Genomic DNA, 25,818 nt, shown 5'->3' on the forward strand with positions numbered 1-25,818 from the left:
TAAAACCAGTGGATTTGCCTGCATGTGACTGGGGGGAGCCAGAAGCTGTCAGCGCTGGCACAGCATGGCAGTGGGGCTGTGCCATCCCTCCCCACGCTCACCCTGACCCCTCACAGCTGGCTGTCCCTCCTCTCTCCCTGTTGGCTTAATCTCCAGGGAAACATTTCACTGGGAAAAATCTTTGTCACTTTAATTTCCAACATTTTGGGTTCAACCAACTTCTGCTGGGTACAGTGTGGGGTTTGGTGTCTCAAGGACATCAACCCTCGTCCTGGAAGGTTGTAATAGGAACAGGGGGTCCTGGTGGCTCCTCCCAGGACAGCAGCCCTGGGCTCCTGGGGGAAGATGCTCTTCTGAGGACCTGGGGTTCCTGCTCCTTGGGGTGTCTGGGAGAGGAGCGCATACATCTATAAACCAGCTTTGTGAGTGAAAGGGACCTTGTGATTCCCAAACAGCAGTCTAGCACGTGGGGGCAAGGCAGGAGCCTACACCCATGGCTTGGCTCTGCCACCATGTGGGATCTTTGATGTTTTTCTTCAGAGAAATTGCAACTGGCTGCTGTTTTCATAGGCCTCAGCAGTTGGCAATGCCTTTGCTTGATTTCCCTCCGCTTGTCATTCTGTTTTTAAGAGTTTTAAGCCTTCCCCTGGCAGAAAAAAAAATTGCAATAGCTTGTGGAGGAGGAGTTAGACCAAGGGGTCTAACTCTGACCTGGAAAATGCACAACCGTCAGATTGGGCTTCACAACTGAAAGTCTTTGCCCAGAGCCAGGGAACCAAGTCACCCTTTCTGGGCAGAGCATAGATCACTGCTCCCTTTTAAACACAGAACTGGAGGCTCATAAAATTGCCTCCATTTTATAGAGATGCAGCTGAGGCTCTCAGGCAATGCTCAAGAGGGTTTAAAACATCACCTTTTCCTCAGAAAGGCCTGAGACCTCTATGTCTTATCTTTTATGCTGGAGTCATGAGTCTTTGCAGGTAAGATTTCATTATTTACCTACTTAGATAGAGGCAGTAATGAAACACTCCCTGGAGAGAGGAAACCTGACTGAGGAATGGTTTAATGAATTTTTTCCAAGAAGCAATTAATAGGTTTTATGCAGATCAGATTTATTTACTGGGGGGGGGGGAATCTTTGTAAATTTAAAGTGCTTGATATTGCTAAAGACTTTTTTTCTCTTTGGCTCAGTGGCTGCTCGCTGGACACGTTTCAATTCCCATCCTTTGCTGAGCAGCTGCCCTTGCTGGCCACTGCCCAGTCTGCAAAGCCACAGGAGGATTTTGCACAGATCTGTCCCTTAGGGCAAGTGGCCCCAAAGGACCCCTTTTGCTTCCCAGGCAGATTTAGGGAGGAAAGGACCCTTTGACTTTGATGTCAGTCCAATCAGAGCAAATCCTTTACAAACACTGGGATGCTGCAGTGAATCATAGAATCACACAAAGGTTTGGTTTGGAAAGAACTTACAAGCTCATCTTGTTCCAACCTCCTGCCATGGACAGGGATGCCTTTCACTATCCCAGGTTGCTCCAAGCCCCATCCAACCTGGCCTTGAACACTTCCAGGGATGGGGCAGCCACAGTTTCTCTAGGCAACCTCACAGAGAATAATTTCTTCTTAATAACAAATCTAAATCTCTCCCCTTTTAGTTTAAAACCATTCTCCTTTGTCCTAACATTATCTAGCCATACAAACAGTTGCTCTCTTTCCTTTTTATAAGCTCCGCTGAGGTACTGTTAGAGTCTCCAAGATCTCCCTGAAGCTTCTCTTCTCCAAACTGGGCACCCCCAACTTCCTCAGCCTAAGACCTCCTGCTTTCATTTGGTTTGGTACAAAAGGAACAAGAAACCTCTTGCCAAGGGTGACCCCTGCCAGTGCTGAAGTGGCTGGGAGTGGGTGGACACCAGGAGGCACCGGGGGGACCTGGGGAGCAGCACGGGCGTGGGCAGGGCTGGGCTGAAAGCAGGAGAGCCCCGGGGCAGGGGGATCCCGGAGGGGCAGAGCACCCACCCGCTCTGAATCCCGACCGGCGGAGGATGGAGGGGAAAGTCCGGATGAAGAAGAAATTGAAAATGAAACGCTGCTCTGGGAAGGGGGATATGAAACATCCCGGGTCTGCGGGGCACGGACGGAGCGAAGTGCGGGCAGACGGAGGGATGGATGGGCGGACGGAGGGACGGATGGATGGGCGGACGGAGGGACGGATGGATGCCCCCGGCGGGGGGCGGCCCCTCTCCCCTCTCCCCTCCCCTCCCGCCGGGCCGGGCCGGGCCGGGCGGCTCCGCTCCCCCCGCGGGGCCGCTCCCGCCCCCGCTCCGCCGCCGCATTTAACGGGGCTCGCTGCCGCCGTGCCGTGCCGTGCCGTGCCGTGCCGTGCCGTGCCGTGCCGTGCCGTGCCGTGCCGTGCCGTGCCGAGCCGTTCCGTGCCGAGCCGTGCCGTGCCGTGCCGAGCCGTGCCGTGCCGTGCCGTGCCGTGCCGAGCCTAACCAAACCGAGCCGTGCCGAGCCGAGCCGAGCCGCTGCCCGTCCCGTCGCGCTGCCCGGCCATGGCGCGCCCGTTGCTGCCGCTGCTGCTGCTGCTGCTGGCGCTCGGGCTCGCCGCCGCCGCCAAGTCCCCGTACCAGCAGGTCCTGCAGCACAGCCGGCTCCGCGGCCGGCAGCACGGGTAAGGCGAGGCAGGGAGGGGGGAAATCTCTTTTAAATCCTTTTTTCCCCCACGTTTGCTCGGTCCGCGGGGGATGCGCCCGGTGCGGGCTCGCCCCGGGGTCTTTGTGCGGGCACCGTGGGGAGCTCTCTCGGTAACCAGTGCTTGCTTTCTCTTCCTCTTATAAGAAGAGGTAACTCTTTCTCATTTCCTTCTCTTTCATCCCCTGGTAACCTTTTCTCTTTCGGTAACTTTTCCCCCTTTCCATCACGGAACTTAGTGTTGCAGATGTCATTTCGGACCTTCCAATGCTTCTTTATCAGTTTATCCCTGTTAAGGAAAAAGGGGGTAAAGGTCCCCAGGTTTTGAGCCATTAAAGATTTTGTGGAAAGAATTCTTGGTTTTATGAATTTGTAAGAAAAAAAAACCCTTCAATGACTCTGTGGAGTCAGCACCAACTTACTCTTTGACTGGAAACCTCAGTTAGTCTTGGAAGTTTTCTTGACAAAAATAATCACTAATTTATTCATAAACCTTACAAGATAAGGGGCCTATGAAAAAATGCATGTAGACCTCTCTTTCTTGATACACAGCCTGTTATAGAGTGAGTACTTTGAGTGTTCCTTGATAGGCACTAAACTAACCCAATGTTAATAGTTGTTCCCACTGTTTTTAAAGTTTATTAAGAATTAGGAATGGTGAAAGGATCAAAGACCTTTCAGCTGGCTTCCATCTCTTGGGATGGTGACAGTGATTGAGTTGAAGCTTCTGTTTAAGTGCGTTGCTGGAAGCAGGGTCATGAAATGCTTTAAATAAAAAAACTCCCAAGATTTAAATGTTGCAATTTGATACATTCTCTGGCAGGGATCTCGGTCAGGATTTATGACAAGGGATGTGCTGTTTGTATGCCTGACCAGGGACACAATCCAACAGGCAAATTCTGAGCTGATATTTATTTGTAATAGGTCAATAATGACAGAATTGCAGTCATTTACGTAGAAATACAGTGAATCTTGTTCACCCTCTCTGTGTGATGTGAAGCTAAGTAAATAGTTCTGCTGATAGCCCTGAGATTGAGGTTTGCTCAGGCTGAATAAGTTAAGGCAGTCCTGGTGTAAATCAGTGCACTCATCTCTGCAGGGAGAAGCTTTTACCCTGCACAATTACCAGAGGCACTGGGTAAGATGTGACTCTGGTGCCTTGTAAGACAGAAAGAACTGGAATGCCAGAACTTCCATCTGAGTTGAGATAAACCCAGTGTAGCTGACCACAGCTCCTTGCTCACTGCTCCCATTGTGATGGAGAGGGTGATTTTTACCAAGCTAACTTTTGAACATACACAGAATTTTGAGCATTGATTAATGACGTGCCAGAGAGATACAGCAGCACAAAACCAGCCAAAAACATTCTGGATGTGGGGTGTGTTGTGCTGCTTGCAGGAGCCAACTCCAGAGGGATGTGCAAGCAGGACTGCCACCCTTTGCTGTGAGCATCCCCCACACCATCAATGCCCCCATTGAGCCCAGAGCGAGCTGGGAGGCAGAGCTTGGCTCCACAGCAAAACTTGTACGTCTTAATTAGCTTTTTTTTAAAATGAACCAGCTCAAGTCAGTGAGAGGAGTTGAAAAGTGCATAAGGAACGTTAACATTTGGAGATGAAAATATAGGAATGCTCTTCCCAAAGCCTGCCAGCTTTGTGGGCACAAGGTGATGCTGGGGAGCACCATGGCCACAGCCATTGCAGGTATCTGGGGCTGTGCATCAAGTCCTGCTTTTCTCAGCCTCTTCCCAAGGGCTGCCCCTGTCCCAGCAGCTCCCAGCTGCTGCTGCCAAGCAAGAGGCTTTGGCTGAAGGGGAACAATAGGCAGTTTTATCCTGGAGTCAGCGTGGCTGGCTGGGAGCGGCATGGCAGAGGTGATGAACTCCAACGAGGAGAGGGAAGAGTGTTGACAAATTCATTTTAAGCCAGACTGGGCAAGGAACCAGGACATGCAATGCAGGGAGCCGCTACTACAGCGTGCCTGCAGGAATCATTGATAACACAGCCCTGAGCAGGGGTTTTTCCACACTGAGCAAAAACTGGGAAGAAGTTTTCCCCCCATAAGTCAGGGAGGGAGGAGCAGCCCCCCAGAGCTGCAGTCCCAGGCAGGGAGGAGGGAGCAAGGCAGTGAAGTACTGACCCGGAGGCACAAGGGTTTTCTTGGCAGGCTGCTCATGGGGATGTGGGGGAAGTGATCAAACAAGTCCTTCAGTAGCCAGGCTTGTCAAGATGCATATTAGAGGGATTGTCCACTGCCGTCAGCCAGATGCTAAAATCGAGGCAAGGTTTGGAATTTCGATGTAATTGGAACCATATTTCGGCACGGCAGCGCCGGGTGGCCAAGGTGGGCTGAGTCAGAGAGCACAGACGTCTCTCTAAGCGATGATTTGGCTTGGAAGTTGCTGAGTCTTGGCCAGTTTGCACCAGCTGAAAGTTTGGTTTTGTGATTTCTAACTTTCTTGCAGTAGGTTCTCGCTCCTTGTTCCCTGCCTTATATACAGAAACTGAATGAGATCCTTTCATGAAGAAACAAGCCAGCATTGCTGGATGTGGCAGCAATGAGGGAATGATGAGCTGAGTGTCCCCAGGTCCCGCAGCTCCTCTCTTTGCCCTCGGGGCAGGATGAAGGTGCCTGGGACACGCAGGGTCGGGTGCTGCCTCCGCAGGGCCCTGCAGCAGCCGCAGCAACAAAGGCTCATTGAAGGCACGCCAGGCTCCCGCGGAGGCTGGCACTGCAGTCAGCCAGCTATGGGAGACCCTCAGGTTAATTCATGCTAATGATGGCACGCTGGCCCCTTCTGGGATGCCGCTGAAAAGCAAGCACGGCCACAGGAGGACTTGCTGGTTGGGCTGCAAACGCTGCTTTTGTTCATTTTGGGGGGCAGTGCCTCGGTCAGACACAGCAGGACACAGGCTGCTGCCTGTTCTCCCGAGCACAGCAACGGGACCTTCACAAGAGCATCTCCAGACCCCATTGGGAGTTTCGTTTGTGCAAATGAAAAATCTGCCTTGGACAGCACAGAGCGCTTCTGACAGGCTGAAGTGATGATTTATGTGTTTTGCTTAATTATTTGTTTTCCCTTCATCTGCTTGGCAGCCAATACTGTGCATACTTTTAGTGATGCTGCTGCAACTGGGACATGGTGGTGGCGTTGGGAATCCAGCCTCAGCTGAGCTAAGCATCCTCAGCTTGCTGGAGCATTTGCTACACCTCTGGTCAAGCCCAGAGGCAGCTGATGGCCTTGCAACCCAGATCCATAAATCATATCTTTTATGCTGACCATGTTTTGCCTACACACGTGGCCAGGGCTGCTGGCCACAAACCACAGAGCTGGTGAGCCAGGCAGAGCAGGGAAATGCTGTGCTGGCCAAACCAGCAGCAAAGAAGCTCCCAGCTCCAGCTTGACCACATCTCTGCTCACGGTGATACCACTTCTTAGAAAGCTGCAGGGCTGCAGGCAGCTCTCAGCAGGGTTACTCACACATGGAACACCAACAACCAGGTTTTTTGGCTGAGCAGGAGCTCTTGGTACCTCATGGGCTGGTACAGCCCCTTGTGATCTGTGCTGTCATATCTGGTGTGTTGAAGCAGAGGAGGGCAGTGCCACTGCTCCTTTTCCCCTCACTCAGCTCCTTTTATCCTCATATCCAGAATTTGCTGAGTCTATCATGCAGCCAAAGTTCTGGGTTTGATGCAAGTCTGTAGGCTGATAAATACCTGTTTCATTTTTTTAATGTCCTAGATAATAAAATAATGGTTTCTTTTGCAAGGATTTGGATTATTGCATAATTTCCCGGGTTTTAGCTGAGTTTTGAATTTTAAGTAGGGGTACACCATGGAAATTCTGACCAAAAGGTTTTTACTTATTTCTTTATATTTTGGTGAGAGGTGGAACATGGAAAAAAGTCAAGAATTTGTACTCAGTGAAGAAAGAGATGCTCTGGCAGAGTCAGGAGAGATCTCTTTCTCTGCTTCCTCCACTTCATGATACTCATTGTAGGGCTGAATCGAGCAAGGTGACTTGCAGCTCTCAAGGTTTCCTCCCTTGCCATCCCAGCAGGGCTTTTCAGGCTCTGTCAGGTGGGCTCTGGCTCCGTGCTGGGGGTCAGCATTGGCAGGGGGAGGCTGACAGGACCCTCTTCTGCTCTGTTCCCTGCAGCCCCAATGTGTGCGCGGTGCAGAAGCTGATCGGCACCAACAGGAAATATTTCACCAACTGCAAGCAGTGGTACCAGAGGAAGATCTGTGGGAAGTCCACGTAAGTCCCTGGGTGCCTGACAGGGTCTCCCCAAAGACCCCTTGTGGAGGTGGGAGCTGGGTGGCAGAAGGAGATGGCAGATGTCAGAGCCCTGGTGTGCGTGTCACGTGTGTCCGTGTTAAAAACTGTTTGAGCTTTTTACCCCCTAAGAAATATTTGTTTTTCTAGAACACTTTGATGTTAAGAATGAAAAGTGCCATGTAAACATAAACCCTCATGGTTTATTCTAATTGCATTTCTATATATACTTATATAGCTCTCTGTGCTGTAATGAAGTGTGGGCCAGATGTTTTCTAGTACTGTCTCCATGATAGGCTCAATGCTGCCTAGATTTGAGAAATAGAAAAGGGGGTAAAAAGGCAGCCCAGAGCTGATGGATATTGGAGAGAATGTAAAATTCATCTCCATCTGTTTGCTTTGGAAGGGAAAACAAATAAAAGGAAAGAGGTGTCAGGTTTAGCCAACACACTCTGACTCCACCAGGAAAGTTAATCAGACTTGCGGGCCAGTTCCACGTCTAACATTGCAAACAATAATATTCAAGTAGCTGTTGCATGAAGAATCTGTGTGAGCAGCCTCGGGACATTCTTTTGAAAGATGCAGTCAGCAGATAATTAGGGCTATGCATGCTTGACTATCTGCCAGGCTGTAGAGCAGGAGCAGAGAATCTTTTTCCTTGCTGTAGTCCAGGCTGGGCCTTTGGACTCCCTTTCTGGCCCACAGCATGGACCATCCCAGCACCCAGGGCCAGTGCAGAGATTCCCTGAGCAGTCCTGGCTGTGGGATCAGAGCTCTGGGCCAGGTCTCATCCTGGATCTGCAGGGTCAAGAACAGAGAGGAGAAAATCATCTCATTTGTTTCCCTTACGGCTCAGTATAAATTGTAATTAGATCTACAGCAACATGCAGATTTGTTCTTCCCTGCAGATTTAGGTTGCTGTGACACCTGGCTGTCAGGATTCATGTGTGCTGTTGGTGTGGGGAGGAGGGAAGCAAACCAGGAGTCATGGCTGTGCACAGCTTTTGGCCTTTCATTGTACTTCACACGGGTTTGCCCTAAGGAGGAAAATTCTGTACCTCAGGAGGATGTATGGCTGGCCGTACCATGTAGTGTGCATGTACCATTGTTTTCCTTATGTCAAGTTTCTTTTCAGAAAAAAAAAGGAGAGGCAATATTGTAAAAACAAGCAACCAGATCCCCTCCCCTTAATTCTACAAACAAAATTTTGGGAAGGCTTAGCTTGGGTGAGTAGAGTTCAGGCTGTCATCTTGGCTGAATAATGGTGCTTCTTGACATGACATGGACAAGGTTATGGCTCAGCAGTATGGTCTCATCATTGCCTCTTCTGATAACAGAGTAGCTCAGTGTGTCTCCAAAGAAAACACAACTCAGCTGTGGATGTGGGAGAGCTTTGCTGCCCTGGTCACTGAAAGGCAAAGCAGTCCAGCCATGGATTTCTTTAGCTCTGAAGCAAGTGAGAAACTAACCTTGTATAAACCAAGAGTGCAGCTGTATTTGGCACAGACAAACTCATCCACTTATCTCAAGGAGGAGGTGGAATAACTGGCATCTGGCACCATTTCATGATTTCATTTGAGGAGAACTCTTTTATTTGGGGTGAACTCTTGTACCTCATTTTCTCTGCTTTTACCCAAGTATCTCACCCAGTGATGCATCACTGAGAGAAAAGCACACAGACCATTAACCTGCCTGTTAACCTATGAGCTAATCTTTCCATTATCCACAGAATTTGCTCACTATTCTTTGCTTTACATCATCCCCACAATGGGTGTTATTGTCTTCTCCCCTCGCAGTCATTCCTGAGCCTGGGCCCTGCTCTCTCCTTCAGCAGGGCTGGTGCAGAACAAAAGACACGTGCCTTGACTCAGAGTTTCCAGGGGACCCTGGGACAGCTCTGATTACAAGTGTTTGCTTGTGATGGCTCCCACTGGACGTGGTGTGCCTGGCATATGGAAGCAATCAGGAGTCATTGGGGCTATAAAGGACAGGATGCATTGTGCTGGAGCAGTCAAATTCCTGCAGCAGTGTCAGGAGGCTGATGCTGTGGCGTGCTCAGGTATCAGAGCCCAGGAGATCGGGTGGGCACAGCTGATGGTCTCAGCATGAACCTCCAAACTGGCCCCTCCTGTTGGGCTGAGCTGGTCCATGACAGGTTTTGAGAATACCCTGAAATCCTAGGAAAAAATCAGGATTTGGCACATTTATGATAACTGGGGTGATCCTAAGCCTTTGCCTGGGATCTGTGGTCAGCAGTCCCCTCCTCAAGCTGTGTGGGTGCTCCTCTCACAGGCAGGGGGATCCCCCATCAGCCCTGGGGGGATGGTGGAGCTGCATAAGCATGGTCAGCATGGTAATTTTCTCCTCCTCCTGAAAGGCTTTCCCACCTGGGAGCAGCAGTCCTGGGGAGGAGACACTTGAGCCATCTCATCTACTTCACATTTCACTTTGCTGTTTTCCTCTGTAGTTGCTCAAAGGGTCACTGGTGCCACAAGCTGTTTGTGTGCTGCAGGTGAAAACGCCTGGCTCTACGACGATGGGTTTCACTGCTTTGGTTTCTTTCCTTTTCCTGCTCTGAGCACCTTTTCACACAGGTGGTGGGAGGGAGCTCAGTGGAACTGCTGAGCAGCAAAGCTGAGCTCCTGCAGAGCTGGCCCTGAGCAGAGAAATCCACCCCTTGGCAAGGAAGGCAGAACAGCTCTGCACTCCTGCAGCATAACTTCACTCCTTGTGGAAGATCACATCCTGCATTGGGAGACTTCGAGTGACTGGAGCAGCAGGGAAAGCCGGCCTGGAAACCACAGATGAAGAGTTCTACCTCTTTATCTGCTTTTTTTTTTTTTTTTTTTTAATTTGTTTTTCTCTGCTAAAGCATTGGCTCACACAGTTACAGGGAAATTAGGTAGAGGATTTATGTAGAGTTTTTATCTTTGCTGATGAAGTGAGATAAGATAGTTGGCAAGAAGTCTGACACTGCTTTGATTTCAAGGAGCACTGAGAGAAAAGTGTTTTGCTAATTAGGTAACTTTCCACTGTTGGTTATTCCAAAGTCAAAGTAGTTCATTCAGAATATATTGTCATCATTTTGCCTGTGTATTTTATATTTGTCTCCTTCCCTTGTGCACTGGACTCATTCTTCCAGAATTGGGGTTGCAATGGAACACATCCCCACACACTGTTTTGTCTTGAGAATGAAGACAACCTCAGTTTAGAAAAAAATTACTGGCACTTATTTTACAAAAACAAAGCATATGGGCTTTATTACAGGAAATTATTACAAATGGATATTTTTTCACTAATATATGCCTAAGCTTATTTTTATTACCTTGAAAAATACACTTTAAATTTAATTTCAGCTCCTAAGAATGCAACAGCAGTGGAACAATGACTAATAACAGCCTAAACTAAAGGAGCTTTCTTCTGCAGGCAGACACAAATGGACATTAAAGAAATAGTGTTTTAATACCAGGGGCTAAAAAACTATAGATTTGACTTGAAATGACTCATTGAGGAGGCCAGGAAATTGTGGTGGAGGCGTTGCAGAGGGGATGACAAACGCTCTGTGTGTGAGGGCAGTGCCAGTGTGACCCGCGGTGCAGGGGCTGGGCCATGGAGCAGGCAGCAGGAGCAGGGATGGACTGGGCAGTTCCCAAGGCTTTTGTGCAGAGCCCACAGTGTGCAGCAGTGGCTGGGAGTGCTCAAGGGAAGTTCTCCTCCCTGGGCAGCAGAATGTGGCTCTGACCCAGCTGGAGCAGGATGTGCCAAGAGCAGCCTCCCCACCCCATGGATGTGAGGGGGAAGGCAGCACTGAGATGCAGAGCATCCTTCAGCCAGGCTCTGCTGCTCCTGTCTGAGGGCTGGAGGTGGCTGCAGGACCAGCTGGGGACATGCCCTGAGGCCACCCCTGAGCAGCCCCTTCAGTGGTGCCGCTGGGTGGGCTGGGTGGGCTTTTGTTTCCACCTGCTCCGCCAGCCATGGGAGGCCAAATGCCTGAAGCTGAAGCTGTTTTATAACCTCATCTCTGGCTCCTTGTAGGTGCCAGCCCTTGAACCTCTGTGCTCACCTGGCCCCTTGCAGGGGTGTGCCAGAGCTCAGCATGGTGATGTGCCAGCCACACACCAGGGGATGCTGAAGGTGCCAGACACACAGCAGGGGATGCTGAAAGCTTCAGTGGGAGAGTGAGACAGGGGACTTGAGGAAGTCCCTACCCAAGTGGAGTTGGCCCAGTGTCTGCCCTGGTGCTTCTTGCCATGAGCTTCCTTTGCTGCTGGAGATGCCCACAAACCCAGTGAAAGGCAGGAGGTGCAGTCATGGAACCCCAGAATGATTTGGCTGGGAAGGGGCTTCAAGCACCATCCATTTCCACCCCTACCATGGGCAGGGACATTTGACCAGGTATCTGCATCCCTTGGCAGTGCCCTCCCCTCCTGGCAGGCACCAGGGGCAGCTCTGAGCCAGTGTGCCACAGGCTGTGTGCATGCATGTCCTGCCCCTTTGGAGCAGCTCATTAATCTCCAATTGATCTGTAAGTAAAGCTTTTAAAGCCTTCGTCAGCACTTTGGAATGATTTCTCTTTAATCAGCTCTTCATCTTTGATTACAGGTCTGAACCAAGGGAACTGTCTAGACTGGATTTAGTTTCTAGGGTGAAAAAAAGAAAAATTGGAGGTAGGGGAGGGAAGTGGTGGGGGAAGAAAGTGTGTGTTTCCAATGAACACGAGACAGGGGGGCTGGGAAAGCAGAGCAGCAGGGTGTTAAGATCTCCAGTAGTCAAAGGAAGGGATTGCTTTAGGCAAACTCTTTCCCACATGGAATATATAATGTCTAGACAATCAGTCTGGGTTTGGTTTGTAATTCTCTTAGGAAACCGTGACACAGAATTTATTTGCTTCTGTCACACAAAAGCAGGTATTTGTTTTACTTTCTGGCTCTTAATTACCCTGAAGAATTCCCTATTAAACCTCAGGCATTTCTACTGTTTGTTAAAATGATGACAAATATCTGAAGCTGGAGGATTTTCCTCTCTGTTTGACTGAGTGTGCTGACCCTCAGCAGTACAGCATCCCACTTGTCTCAAATTCAGCTGGGAGCACAGAGGAAATGCTTGTGCTTGGGAGGAACACCTATTCCCTGGCTCTCTCAGCCCATCAATCAGGTGGCCTTGTTACTTTCACACCAAGCACAGAGCAATAGGTGAAAGAATCCCCTGGGAAAAATAAGCAGGCAACTTCTGGATTGATTTTTTTCCCCTTTTCATTTTTTAATTTTTTTCTTCTCCCTCTTAATATCAAGCCATGTTCCCTGAAATGGCCACTTTTGAGAATCAGATGATTGTTTCCCATAGAGCTGCAGATGATGGATGCAGTTTTCAGGGAGCTCTTGCTTATTTAGGGTCTGAAATCAGCAGGACAGCCCGGGGTGGTGCCTCTAACCCCTCTGGTTTTACAGGGGGACAGTGCTGCCAGGCAGAAGGAAGTGCTGCTCTGGAGCTGCTCACAGGGACACAGCTGTGCTGTGGTGCTGCCCAGGCTGCCTGGGGATGCACATCCCACCACTTCAGGGTGGAATTTCCAAGGTGGAATTTCTCCTTGCAGGGCTTTTCCCAAGTCCTTGTGCCAATGCACATATCTGAGAACAGGGTTCTCCTTTCCCTCCAGATCTGTCTTGTGGGTTTTGCCATAAGTAAGCAAATACATTTCTGGTGGTGGACAGAAAGAGGGTGAAATGAGAGGAAAATGCTTGGCTGGTTTGGTCAAACAGCCACGGTGGAGCAGTGATGAGATGTGACAGCAGCAGTCAGCTGAGGAGATCCCAAATCCCATGGGAAATGTGCCCAGATGAACCAGCACTGGCAGTCCTGTTGGGACTGTGGGATCAGTTTCCATGCACTGTTTGTATAAAGTCTCCTGGAAACTGTATTTTTGAAAAGAAATTGTCTGCTTTTGTTGTGTGGAGAAATTGGCAACATGCAGCCCTGAAGGAGATAAAAGTGTGGTTAGTCTTTTGTTGAAGTCTGTATTTCTAATGAAGAGTCTGCTTGGAAACATCCCCAACATGGATGGACCCAGAATTATATCAAACAGAGAAAAAGCTGTGAGACACTGCTGGTTAATCTGCTGTATCCATCTCTTATTGCAGAGTAATCAGTTATGAGTGCTGTCCTGGATATGAAAAAGTTCCTGGAGAAAAAGGCTGCCCAGCTGGTAAAAATATGTTTGACATTTTTTAGACTTAAAATTATATAGCTGCCTAGTAAAGGGAAATGTTAGAAAATTGCTCAGAGTGGATTTGATTTTTGCAATTTCTGCACAATATTGCCACGAACAAGTCCAAAATGGACTCGGTGGAGCACCAGCCAAGAGTCAGATCAGCTCCAAAGCATGCTAAATGTTCCAGACAACTTAGAACCTTGGATGTAATTGAACTTAATCGAGCATGGGAAGGCCATAGGGACCTACTTACTCCAGCAAGTAATATATCTGAATTGGAAATTCAATTCAGAGGAATGGCAGAGTAAGAGACAGCTCTGCCAATCTCTGCTCATTTTCATTTTCATAGATTCATAGAGTGGTTTGTACTGGAAGGAGCCTTAAAGATCATCTGGTTCCAACCTCCTGCTATGGGCAGGGACACCTTCCACTAGACCAGGTTACTCCAAGCCCCATCCAACCTGGCCTTGAACATTTTGGCAAGCATGAGTTTAGCAAAGTTTTATTTAGGAGAAAGTACAGTTGATATTGGGGGGCAATAAACTGAGTTTATTGAAGAAAGCCATATTCTGCTTTTGCTTTCAGAACACTTCCTTCCACAAAAGTCTGATGGCTCCAAGTTAACCACATGGGCTGGTGCACGTGGTCAGTGGACACTGAGACCAGCAGTGTCCAACACCAAATCCCAAAAGCCTGAATACAAACAGGATTGGGTGAAAGCTATCAATGTCTTTGCTTGCCTAAATCACATTTGTATAAATCCAGAATAAGTCCATTCAAACTTGCAAGAATACAGTAGATCCTGGATTACGCTGCTGTAATTGAGGGTGAAGCTGTCAGGCCGTGATTATTTATTATCTAATTATTGAACAGACACCAATCCCCTGATGTGTTTCATTTCCCAGCATTCTCACCAGCTATGCTTTAATTCAGCCAGAAGGAGGAATGATGTTTTTTGGGAACTTAACCTTCTCTTCTTTCAGCTCTGCCACTTTCCAACATCTATGAAACCCTGGGAGTGGTTGGCTCTGCCACCACACAGCTCTACTCCGACCGCTCCAACCTAAGGCCAGAGATCGAAGGACCTGGAAGTTTTACAATCTTTGCTCCCAGTAATGAGGCCTGGGCATCCTTGTCTGCTGTAAGATGATCCCTCTGCTTCCTCCTCTCCCTCTGATTTTCCCTAGTGGAGATCCAGCTCTGCAGGGGTCTGGCAGGATAGGCATAGTACTGATGGAGGGAGGACTGTGGATTTCCAGGGTGGTTTTCATTGTACTGGTCCATCAGCTCCAGAGCTTTGCTTCTGAAGGATCCCATCACCAGAGATGTGGATGTAGAAATCCCCTAATTCAGTTTTCCCTGCCTGTTACCATTAGAGATTGAATGGAGACCTGCAGCAAGAACCTTCCCATCTCTTTCCAGTTTTCTTGTTGACCCCTTAGATTGCCATTCTGGTTGTTCTTAATTTGTACAAATAGCCAGTCCCAGCTGGAGCCTCAGTAATTCCCACATGACTGTGTCTCATGTTCAATTAGATATACATTTCCTTCACATTCATTTTGATTTTCTCTTTCCATGTCTTGTGATATTTCCACTCCTGAAGTGATCAGCGCTGTCCTGCTGCTGCTCCCATCCCAGACGAGCATCCCTGTGAACAAGAACAATTACTAGGGCAGGGAAGGGGGATATTTATGGGTCTCTCCACTGCCAAGACTGTCCCAAATGCCCCAGCAGAGCCCCTTGCAGGGATGATGCTATTGGGAAAGGTCTTTCAGTGTATTTGTCAGTGGCCCTTTTGCCTTACTGCTCATGCAATGATCCCACTCTAGACTGCAATCATCCCTTGTGTGCCAAGGACTGGGTGTCAGAGCTCTTGCTACTTTTGTAACGCAAAAGATAAAGATTTGAGAAAGTTGAGCTCTTAATTTACACAAATGGCACGAGGCTGAATGAATCACTTAATATTCATGCCCACAGCCCCACCTTGGGAGCCCCCTGGGAGCAGCCAGACCTCCTCTAGCAGATGCCTAATTGCACTCAGTACTGAAAATTTGATTTTTCTGATTTTCAGGAGACTCTGGACTCCTTAGTGAGCAACGTTAACATTGAGCTGCTCAACGCCCTCCGCTACCACATGGTGGACAAACGGGTGCTCACGGATGATCTGAAACACGGCACCACCCTCAACTCCATGTACCAGAACCTGCCCATCCAGATCCACCACTATCCCAATGGGGTAAGGCACTCACAGGGTCACACTGGCTCGGGCTGGAAGGGGCCACAGCGGCTCACCTGGCCCAACCTCCCTGCCCAAGCAGGGTCATCCCAGAGCACGTGGCACAGGATTGTGTCCACATGGTCCTGGATGTTTCCAATGAGGGACACCTCAGGACATCATGTTCCAGTGCATGCTCACCTGCAGTAGAGAAGTTCTTCCTCATATTAAACCTACCCACAGCAGGCTTGCTTTCCAGCTGCCTTGCAGCTCCTACACTGTCCTGGGACCTCCAGGACTCTGTAATGCTTAGATTGACAGCTATTGATTTAAGATACATATATGAAGGAGTCTGAAAATGATATTTTTAAACAGATGGTTTCCTCAATGCTGTTGCAGCCCACGCTGCTGTGTAACTCTGCTTGCCCGAGTATTGGTTCTGGCTTATTTTCTTAGTCTTAAGGGCAGGCAAAACCACTGATGATTTTCAAAGCTCTTTAAACTTGAAATATTTCAAACATTCTTGATAGAACATTCTCACTTTTGGTGGAAAATTTTAAGGAAAATTTAAGGAAAATAAGGTAGGATATTTTAAGGAACTACAACTCCTGCTCTTGCCGACTCAATAAAGTGCTCGCTGCATTTGAAATAGAAATAGAAAAGCAGCACTTTGCCTTCTGATTTTAGTGGTTTTAGTGCATGTAACACCCATGGGTCTCTCCCTGTGCAGATTGTGACAGTGAACTGTGCCAGGCTGCTGAAAGCTGACCACCACGCCACCAACGGAGTGGTTCATGTCATCGACAAGGTCATCGCCACCACCACCAACACCATCCAGCAGATCATCGAGACTGAGGACAGCCTGGAAACCCTCCGGGTCAGTCAACTCCAGCTCTCCTGAAAGATGCTCAGGGCAACCCACCCCCCATGAATTGTCCTGAAGAGCTTTGCCAGTGTCTTGGGCTGTGACCCTGGAGCTGCTGATGAAATCCTTGTACCAATGCACCTCCTTTTGATTTAGGAAGAGAAGTGCTTGCTATCAGTGCAAGTAGGGTTTTATGACAACAATTGTCACCCTTCTATGGCTGCTCAGAAAACAGAGAGACTGAGTCTGTCTCCTCACTCTTGTAGGGGAGTCTTAGCCTTAGGAGATATTAACTGTCCCAGTTTGATGCGTCCTGATTTATTTGCCTTGGTATTTGCCAAATTAAGGAAAATGCACAGGGGATTTACAGTTAGCCAGATGTGGGTTCTAATTGGAATTATTCACTGGAAGTACTGCGAGCCTTTCCAGGCATATCTGGGTATTCAAACTAGCTCTCAGTCTTGCCAAAAAAAAAGGGCTCTTGTACTCAAATTTCTGGAACACCAGAGAATCATGGGGCTGGGTCAAATTTTTAAAGGGACCAAAGTGCTGAATGAAGCTATTCAGGATTTTTTGTAAGTCCTCTGAAATTATAAAAGCCTTAATAAGTCTGGCCCTTAGTGTGTCCCTGGACAAAGTTTCTGACCTCTGTATTCTGGCTGAATGTAGTTTTCCCTCTCTCCTTGTTTCTGTGAAGACTGCTGTGGCTGCATCTGACCTCAGCAGCTTGCTGGAGAGCGAAGGCCAGTACACACTGCTGGCTCCGACCAACGAGGCCTTTGAGAAGATCCCACGAGAAACACTGAACAGGATTCTGGGAGACCCAGAGGCCCTGAGGGGTGAGTGCTTGTTCACTGAGGCCATTGAGAGCCTGAAGAGTATTTTTCAGTTCTTCTAAATGTTTTCTCAAGGACAAGTCAACAGCTCCTTGATACACTCTGACAACAGCTGCAGTAAGCAGATGTGACAGAGTCCACCTTTTTTAACTGGACAGCCCAGCTCCTTTTGGTTGTAGATGTGTAGACATGGTAGGAGTAGCATCCACATATGGATGAGGGAGTTGAAGCAGTCCCTTTTCTGAGTTTTCTTTTAGCACTTTTTGCAGTGGTGATTTCTATTGATCCATCAAGACGCAAGAAAAGTAAAATCTAATCAATGTAACTTCCCCTGACAAGTGAGTCAAGTACCCACATGAAGCCTTTTGAAATTGGCAAAAGTGTATAAAGAGTGACTTTTTAGGCATTTTATTTCACAGGCTGTGGAACTGAAATCAGCTCAATTTAAAAAGACCGCATTTTATGGAGTACGCCCTGGCCATGGAACAGGATCCCTGAAAGCTGCAACACTTTCATAGCTGGTTCTTGCAGCCCACTAAGGCACTCTCCTCTCTCACAGACCTGCTGAACCATCACATCCTGAAGTCAGCCATGTGTGCTGAGGCCATCATTGCTGGTCTGACCATGGAGACCCTGGAAGGAGCCACCCTGGACGTGGGCTGCAGTGGGGAGGAGCTGACCCTCAACGGGAAGCCCATCATTGCCAACAAGGATGTCCTGGCAACCAACGGCGTGGTGCATTTTGTAAATGAGCTGCTGATCCCAGACTCAGGTACTGGTGCCTCTCTGCAGTTCTTTCTGCTGCCTTTCTTTTGTCTGTTTTGCCAAGGAAATCCTGGATTTAGAGGGCATAGTGATGAGTGGATAACCTTTAATGCAAGGTTACTATGTGTTGCCTTTCTTTTCAGCTAAGACTGTGTTTGAGTTGGCACAAGAATCTGAAGTTTCCAAGTCTACAGACCTTTTCAGACAAGCTGGGCTCAGTTCTCATCTAACTGGCAGTGAGCAAGTGACCCTCCTTGCCCCAGTGAATGATGTGTTCAAAGGTAAACCAGGGATTAAATCCCTTTCTTCCATCAGTTTGGGTCACAGATCTTCTTCAAACAGTTTTCACCCAGATTTCAGTGCACAAGTATGCAAATCCTCTTTCAAATGCCTCAAGGCAGTGGCATCCAGGTTTAGAATTTAAAACTGATGTGGATAATGCTCTGTGTTTGAATGGTTTTTAGTGGCTCAATAGCCATTTTAAGTGAATCACTGGTTCTTTCCATACTTTTTGCTGCAGATGGACTCCCTGTTATTGACAGCAACATGAGAAACTTGCTTCTGAACCACATTGTTAAAGACCAGCTCTCGTCTAAATATCTGTATCATGGACAGAAGCTGCAGACTCTGGGGGACAAGGAGCTGAGAGTTTTTGTGTACCGCAATGTGAGTCCTTGCTGTGTGCTGTGCTCCTCGGGGCTGGGGGATGCTCAGTGTCTGATGCTACAGCAATTGTGCAAAAAGGGGAAATGAGCATTGTGGAAAGCACCAACATCTCTCTTTTGAAGCATTCTAATGAAGTCTTCTTTTCTGTGATTGTGTTTGCAGAACCTTTGCATTGAAAATGCCTGCATTGCTGCCCATGACAAGAGGGGAAGGTTTGGGACCCTCTTTAGTGTGGACAAAATGTTGACTCCTCCAACTGGCTCAGTGATGGATGTTCTCAAGGCAGACCATCGTTTCAGGTGACCTTTCTGCTCTTCCCAAGTGCCACTTAGAACAGCTGCCAAAGCAGTTTCTATTTATTATGGGTCGTAGTCATGACAATGTATATGTTTTCCTAGCATAGAAAGATCATCCAAAACCATGGTCTCTCTAAATTATAGGGAGTGAAACTTCAAATAACCCTCAGTCAACTGTGAGCCAAGAGTAAGTGGTTCCCTTAATACCACAAGAATCTGGCTCTGAAGCCATCTCTGCCCATCAGATCCACTGTAGCCAGACCTCTCTGACTCCCCAAAGCATCTGGTCCCCATGGAGTCAGCACTCCCAGGTCGCTTTGTCCTTCTCAGATGTTCTGGTTGGACCCCACGGGCTCATCTCCTCCCTAATGACCATTTTGGCTATTTGATTTGCTGCACCCCAGCAGGGTTTCACATTGTAACTCCCCAGCTCTCTCTTGAGCCCAGCACACAGCTGACCAGTGAAGTGTTTTGCAGCGAAGCATTTGATGCATGTTTGCTTTGCAGTACCTTGGTGGCTGCAATCCAGTCTGCAGGGCTGACAGAGAACCTCAACAGGCCAGGAACCTTCACGGTGTTCGCTCCCACAAACGAAGCTTTCCAAGCCATGCCCCAGGGGGAGCTCAACAAACTGCTGGGTGAGCATCTCCACAACATTTGGGTGATGAGCTGCCGTGTGGGACTGCTGTGATACCAGGAGGAATGGCCAAATTTCTCTGTTATATCTCATTCTTTGGCTCTGTCTGTTGGAAACATAAGCTTCCTACCCAATGGAGTTGTATGAGCAGAAGCTCAGGATGCACAGAGTGGCACTGAATTCCCCAGGTGGGGTTTATACTGCCTGTGTTCTTGGAAGATATGTTTGTAGTGTGTGTCACAAACTCACTGTGACTTTTAATTTCGCTGTACTGGTGGTGTAAGTGAGATAACTCCCAGATATTTCTAAAAGAAATGAAAGAAGTGAGAGTGTGACTCTTGACAACACAGGATCGGAGTGTCTGCAGTAAGTTTTTCAAAGAGAAGACATAGTCCACATACAGCCTCAAGTTACACTGTATGAAATTTAAGTAATAAAAGGCTGGGGCTGTTTCTCCTTCTCCATATACATGGACAAAGCAGGAGGTCCTGTCTAATCCTGGGAAGCCAACAATGTACCATTCTAGCTCAGACAAACACCAGTATCCTGAAAAGCAAAGGCATGCAGGCTGGGTGTGGAAAAAAGCACGGGAATGTTTAATAACTCCCTTCTGGATAAGCAGCATGATCTTTTATTTTGTTCATGTTGAAAACTGGTTGTGGCTGGAAACAATGTCAGGTATTTGAATGCAATGTCTTGTCATTAAAACCCAGCCAAACATTGACATCATAATTTGGGAAGCATCTGCCCATGGTAGCTGGTTATCCTTTTAAGTGCAGGGATGAGGAACCAGTAATATCAGTCTAGCCTTATGCTTAACGTATAAATACTTCAGAAGTGTTTTGCAGCCATTGTAAATGGCTGCAGGAATGAAGATTCCCAGATGCAGACACTTGAGATGTTCTTTTCTCAAGAATGTTTAGTTTATGCCTCTGATGAAGAGGTGGATTGTGCTGGTGAGGGTGTGCAGAGTGAACTGTGGCCACCCTAGGAAAACCATAATGGAAAAAAAGCTTGCATACAGTCTTTGAAGGAATTGAAAGAAAAAACCCCCCTTGGTGAGGGAGGTGCTCTGTGGATGGAGGCCACCTTTGCTCTAGCTGTCTGTGTGGCTTGTCAGTGACTCTGTCTGTCTGTGGGGCTTGTCAGTGGCCCTGTGTCCTCTGAAGGAGGAGATGGAGAAGTGCCACTGGCCCAAGCTGAGCACATCGCCACCTCTACTGGAAAACAGATGGTGCAGGGAAAGCACCTCATCTTCCCAAAATCTGTTTCAAAGCACAGCTGTATGAGTAGAGACTCAGTGGGGTGGTATCAGTCCATGAGACATCAGTGTCACTTCTTCTGCACTTTTCCCCTTCCTACCCAGCTGTGAGGATTGTTGCCAAGTGACACTTGGCCTTGGTGACATTTGAAAATACCAGAATGCCCTATCTGCTTCCTTATTTCACATGGGTCTTTCCCCACCCCATCCCAGACTTCCTTGGGAAGTGAAAGCAGCAAGAGAAGCAGGTTCATTCCGAGAAGCAGGTTCTCACTTGGCACTGTGAGAGAATGAGGGATGAAAACCCAAGAGAGAGAGAATTCATGTGTAGGACAGGTTTGGTAGGTACCAAGGTGGGACATTGGGAGAGTGTCCTTCTGGATTTGGGAACCTGACCTGCCCAGGCAGGAATGGCCTCAGTGCCCTAACCCGGCCCTTCTGCCTGCTTTTTGGTTTTGGTTTATTTTTCAATTTTACATTGCTTCTTTGCCCTTCTAGGAAATTATGGTGTTTTCCAAGTAATTCCATTCCAGCACGTGAAATATGGGAAGCAAGTGCTGGTGCTGGTTTGCAGCTGTAAAGGTTTTCTTCCCCCAGGTAATGCCAAGGAGCTTGCCAACATCCTCAAGTTCCACGTGGCCGACGAGATCCTGGTGAGCGGCGCGGTCACTGCCCTGGTGAGGCTGAAATCCATGCAGGGAGACAAGCTGGAAGTCAGCATGGTGAGTCACCTCAGGCGGCCTTCTGTGCTCAGCAGGGCTGTCCAGTGCTTGGTTGTCTATGTTATGGACCAGAGCTCATGTCTGTGCTCATTTGGGCGCTGTGAGAGCATCTCCACGGTCCCACCAGTGTTTTCTGGGCTGTACTGGAGGAACTGTTGCCATTGTTCAATTCAACAAGCTGGAAGAATGAAATGTGGTTTGCTTCAGCTTTCTCCCCAGAAGACCAGTTGTAAATGATTTCCAGGAGCTGCTATAAATTTAACCCTGAGTCATGGGGTAAAAACATAAATAAATGAGATGAATAGCTTGTTCAGCTAACATATCTTTTTGTGTAATGAAAATGATCTCTGCATGGGCTCCCTTAGCGCAGCAGAGTTTATTTAGATACGTAATTTCATTTCAAAAACTCTACACTACATAAGGGAATGTAGGATCCTCTATTGAGGAAAAAAATCATTTCAGAAAATAAGCAAAAATCATGGCCCACTCTATGAATAAGAAAACACAATGGGGAGAAAAAAAAATGGAAGGGACTGTGTTTCCAGGTGCATTGAATTGGCCAATGTGCATCCTGGGCTTTTCCCATGTCCAGTCCTGCTCTGCCCTGTCCTGATCCCATCTCCACAGCCATCCATCCCCCTGGCAGGGTGCAGGTGGATGTGCTCTGCTGCCATGGGGCAGCATTCCCAGCCAGTTGCACTGAGGAAGTCCAAAGCCTGCCAGTCATTCCAGGGCAAAACTGCTCAGGCTATAATTTGTCTTTATATTCTCCTCAATTGCCAAGAGGAATGAAAATGCCTTCAACCATCCAGTAAATGAATGAATGCAAAGTGAAGGGTTTTTTTTAATAACATTGGAAATGACAGAAGATTCTAATCTTCTACATTTTTATTTTTTCTTTTACTGAACAGAAGAACAACATAATACATATCAACAAGGAGCCTGTTGCTGAAAGTGATATCATGGCCACAAATGGTGTCATTTATGCTGTGAATTCTGTCTTACAGCCACAGGGTAAGTCCATGGTGAGAAATGTCCAGAGAAACCTTGTTACAGCAAAACTGCTTTGGGAGGGATTGGGGACATGGGGCAATTGCTTCAGTTTGGTGAGGAGAGATTAGTCTGTAGTGGGATTTTCAGCAGAAAATAGGAGAAGGAAGCAGCCTGCATGCTCTGACAAGTATTTCAATGCTCTCAATGTCCCACCCTTAGCTTCAAGGCCACAAGAAAGAGGTGACGAGCCTGCAGATCCCGCATTAGAAATCTTCAAACAGGCATCTGCATTATCCAAGGTAAAAGGGAAAAACCTCTCACTGTGAAACTGCTGAAATTGCATTTTGGTAACAATTATTGGAAGATCATGTCACATTCATATGCTGACTTGCAAGGAAAGTGAGTGTATGTGTTCCATGGAATGATCCATCCTCTCTTCTTGCATGATTTAATAGGAAATTATAAGAAATAATTAATTAGTATTTATATAATTCTTAATTATGAGAAATAATAATACATTTTGCAACACAAAGCTTCAGTTTGCAGCACACTGTGAATGTAACCTTGGCATGGTATATTAGATATCAGCTTCCAATAATGAAGAGCCATGCATCCATAGCTTTTGGAGACTAAGGATAACTATATTGACATACAAACTGTTCTTACGGCTGTTGGAGATGTGTTGAATTTATGCAAACCCTGTTTTCTTCCCATGCAGGTTTCTCAGAGGAATCCTCGACTAGGTAAAACAACCTCTCCAGCTCATCTCTAATTTCCATTGTGTTCCCCCATCCCTTAAAGAGAGGTTTCTTCTGTTCTCTTGCTCGAAGCAAGATGCAGTATGACTGGGAGGAGAGGGGCAGGGGGATGCTCTGTGTCACCCACCCAGCTTGCTCTTCTCCCTGGCAGCCCCTGTGTACTCCCGGATACTGGCGAGGATGAAGGAGAACTCGGGGGGATTCTGAGCCCATCGTGAGCAGCCACCAGTCAGTGCCTCCATCCCATCCACTCCAGCTGACAGCTGAAGAGAAGGACAGAACCGTTTTTTAAAACCAAATGCCACCCTTAAATTTATTTTTGTTTGCAAAGAAACGGATAGGAAAAATGAAAAGCCATATATATGTATATATTTTAAGACCATTTTTATTTGGTTTTGACTTTGAAGTTCCCAGTCCAAGGAAATGTTTTAAGGGTTTTTGTTTGTTTTGTTTCATTTTTGTTTTGTTTCTTTTTTAAATAAAATTATTCACCAACTTTCAATTTTTTGGGCTTGATAGGTACATCCAAGGGCCTTTTATTTTTTTAGACACGCATGTCCTTCCTTCTTCCCTTGGATTTTAAAAGTCTTCCATGAAATTCTGATCTGCAGGCTTTTAACAAAATTCTCTCTATTGACATTGAGACAATTGCATAGTTATAAGCTATGGTTTAAAGTATTCTCTTTTTTTTTATTAAACTGGGGTCTTTTTTTTGTGCCTATGGGTTATAACTGTGCTGCATTTTGTTTATGAGATTTGAAATGAGAGTTCCCCCTGGCTAAAGCCTTACGGTAAATGATTCATTTTTAATAATGGTTGTTTTTTAATAAAAATTAAAAATAAAATCAAAAATATAAATATAAAAAGTGGTGACAGTGCTTGGTTGGGTCTTTGCTTGGTTTGAATTACCTGATGGCAGCAGGTGATCAAACCTGAGCACTGGGAAAGAGGGGAATCAGATTTGGCTGGATCAACATTGACAGGCCTAATAGTTACTTGAGTGGAAGGGCAGAGCATTTCTGCATTTCTCCTCTCTGATCCTGGCCTGGCATCATTTTTTGCTGGTGCTTCCATGGGCAGCCACTGTCACTGTCCAAGGAGCACAGGGATAGTTACAGTTATCCTTGGCCAGGCACATCCTCCCAGCCACCTTTGCTGGCAGCTGGAGCTCAGTGCCACATTCACTCCCCATCGTGGCTTCAGATTCACTCCCTGGTCATCATTACCTTGGTGAAACCCAGGAGTGGGAGGCAAAAAAGAGAAAAGAGAGGGTGTCAAGTGCAGAACACAAAAGACTCAAGATTGTTTTGCTTGCTCTGGCAGAGAAATACCCTGATAGTTCTCCTTCTATTAAAAGCCCAAACTGAAACCCCACCTGCTCAGTTGTCTGCATAACTCAAGTGTGTGAAAAATACCCAGCTCCTCTTTTAGCTCTTCTTTTATTTCTCTTCTTCACTACCCCTCTCATTTTTCTTTGATATTTTTCTGGCATGATGCAGTCCTGGTATTTCAGGCTGAGGAGGAACACTTCCAGCCTCCTAATCCCAGCAGCCCAAGGCAGAACAGTTGTATCAGGGCATTGGATTTTGGGGGAGGCTCAGCTTCTTGGTATTAAACTAATTACTGTTCCTTCCAAAGCCTGAGAAAGAGGGAAAGCCATGTCGAATCTGCTCTGTCTTCTTTTCTTTGATGCTTCATAATTGAGAGATATAAAGTCTTCACAACTTGTAAGGGTGGAAAGTAGGTCTGCTCCTCATCTAGGTGAGTGCCCCTTGTTTACAGCTTCTTGGCATCTGGCTTGGTGACTAATTGTTTCATTGCAAAATGAAGCCACTTGAGTAGACAGGAGTAGGGAAAACTGCTCAGATGAGCTTAACAACCACGAGCAGCCCCATCTGCTGAGACAACTGAGAAAACTGAGTTTTCATCTCCTGGAAATACAGCCCTGGCTTTTCACTCCATGGCTCCTGGGCAGGTGCTGGGATGTGTGGTGATGGGGTGATGGTCTCCTTTGTGCTTTTTGTGTAACCTGGCTTTGCTAGGCTTGCTTTTGGAGGTTTATGAGTCCCAGCAGTTTCCAGTAGATAGAGGTGCATTATCCTTTCAATCCAATTCCCTTTTTGCTCTCTCCTGTCGCTTATTCTCCCTGGTGCTTTGGCAGTGCTCCCTGCCTCACTCCTGCTGCCTGTTCCATCCTCTGAGCTGCTGTGGGGTGCCAGCAGCAGCCCCCAGGTGCTGTGGATGGGGGCTGCTCTCCCTGTTGTGTTGGCTCTGTCATTTCCCTGGATCCTACAGCCTGGGGAGCCATCACAGGGTGCCTTCCCACAGGCTGCTGGGCAGCTCCCCAGGACTTTGGTGTCTCCAGATTACAGCTCATGGTGGAAACTCTTGGGAGTTCTTAATGCTCACCCTGCTCCAAATCGATTTCTCACCCCTCTGTGTTCAGGGAGGGAGACACAGATGGATTTGATCAGTGGCTGAGCTGTCTCAGTTGATCAGTAGGACTGTATCCCTTGCTTTGATTCAGTGACACTTTGGGGATATTTTTCCCCATGGATTTGTCACTGTGCCTTACCCAGTGATGTGAGGGTGAGTGCTGCCAATTATCCCACCAAGGGGAGTGAGATATTAACAC

General features: G+C 47.5%; 1 protein-coding gene across 1 annotated transcript; it reads left to right on the forward strand.

Moving 5' to 3' along the window:
* The first annotated feature begins 2,411 nt into the window (after positions 1 to 2,411).
* TGFBI (transforming growth factor beta induced) lies at positions 2,412 to 24,044 on the forward strand. The gene is made up of 17 exons (XM_030957598.1): positions 2,412 to 2,665; positions 6,845 to 6,943; positions 13,099 to 13,163; positions 14,153 to 14,310; positions 15,241 to 15,405; positions 16,115 to 16,261; positions 16,947 to 17,088; positions 17,645 to 17,857; positions 17,994 to 18,131; positions 18,371 to 18,516; positions 18,679 to 18,815; positions 19,320 to 19,450; positions 21,308 to 21,432; positions 22,344 to 22,446; positions 22,645 to 22,724; positions 23,144 to 23,168; positions 23,335 to 24,044. Exons 1-17 carry the CDS (start codon positions 2,547 to 2,549, stop codon positions 23,388 to 23,390), a joined length of 2,049 nt encoding a protein of 682 aa, XP_030813458.1. The 5' UTR covers positions 2,412 to 2,546; the 3' UTR covers positions 23,391 to 24,044.
* The last annotated feature ends 1,774 nt before the right edge of the window (positions 24,045 to 25,818 follow it).

This window comes from Camarhynchus parvulus, chromosome 13, assembly GCF_901933205.1.
Source record: "Camarhynchus parvulus chromosome 13, STF_HiC, whole genome shotgun sequence".
Taxonomy (NCBI): domain Eukaryota; kingdom Metazoa; phylum Chordata; class Aves; order Passeriformes; family Thraupidae; genus Camarhynchus; species Camarhynchus parvulus.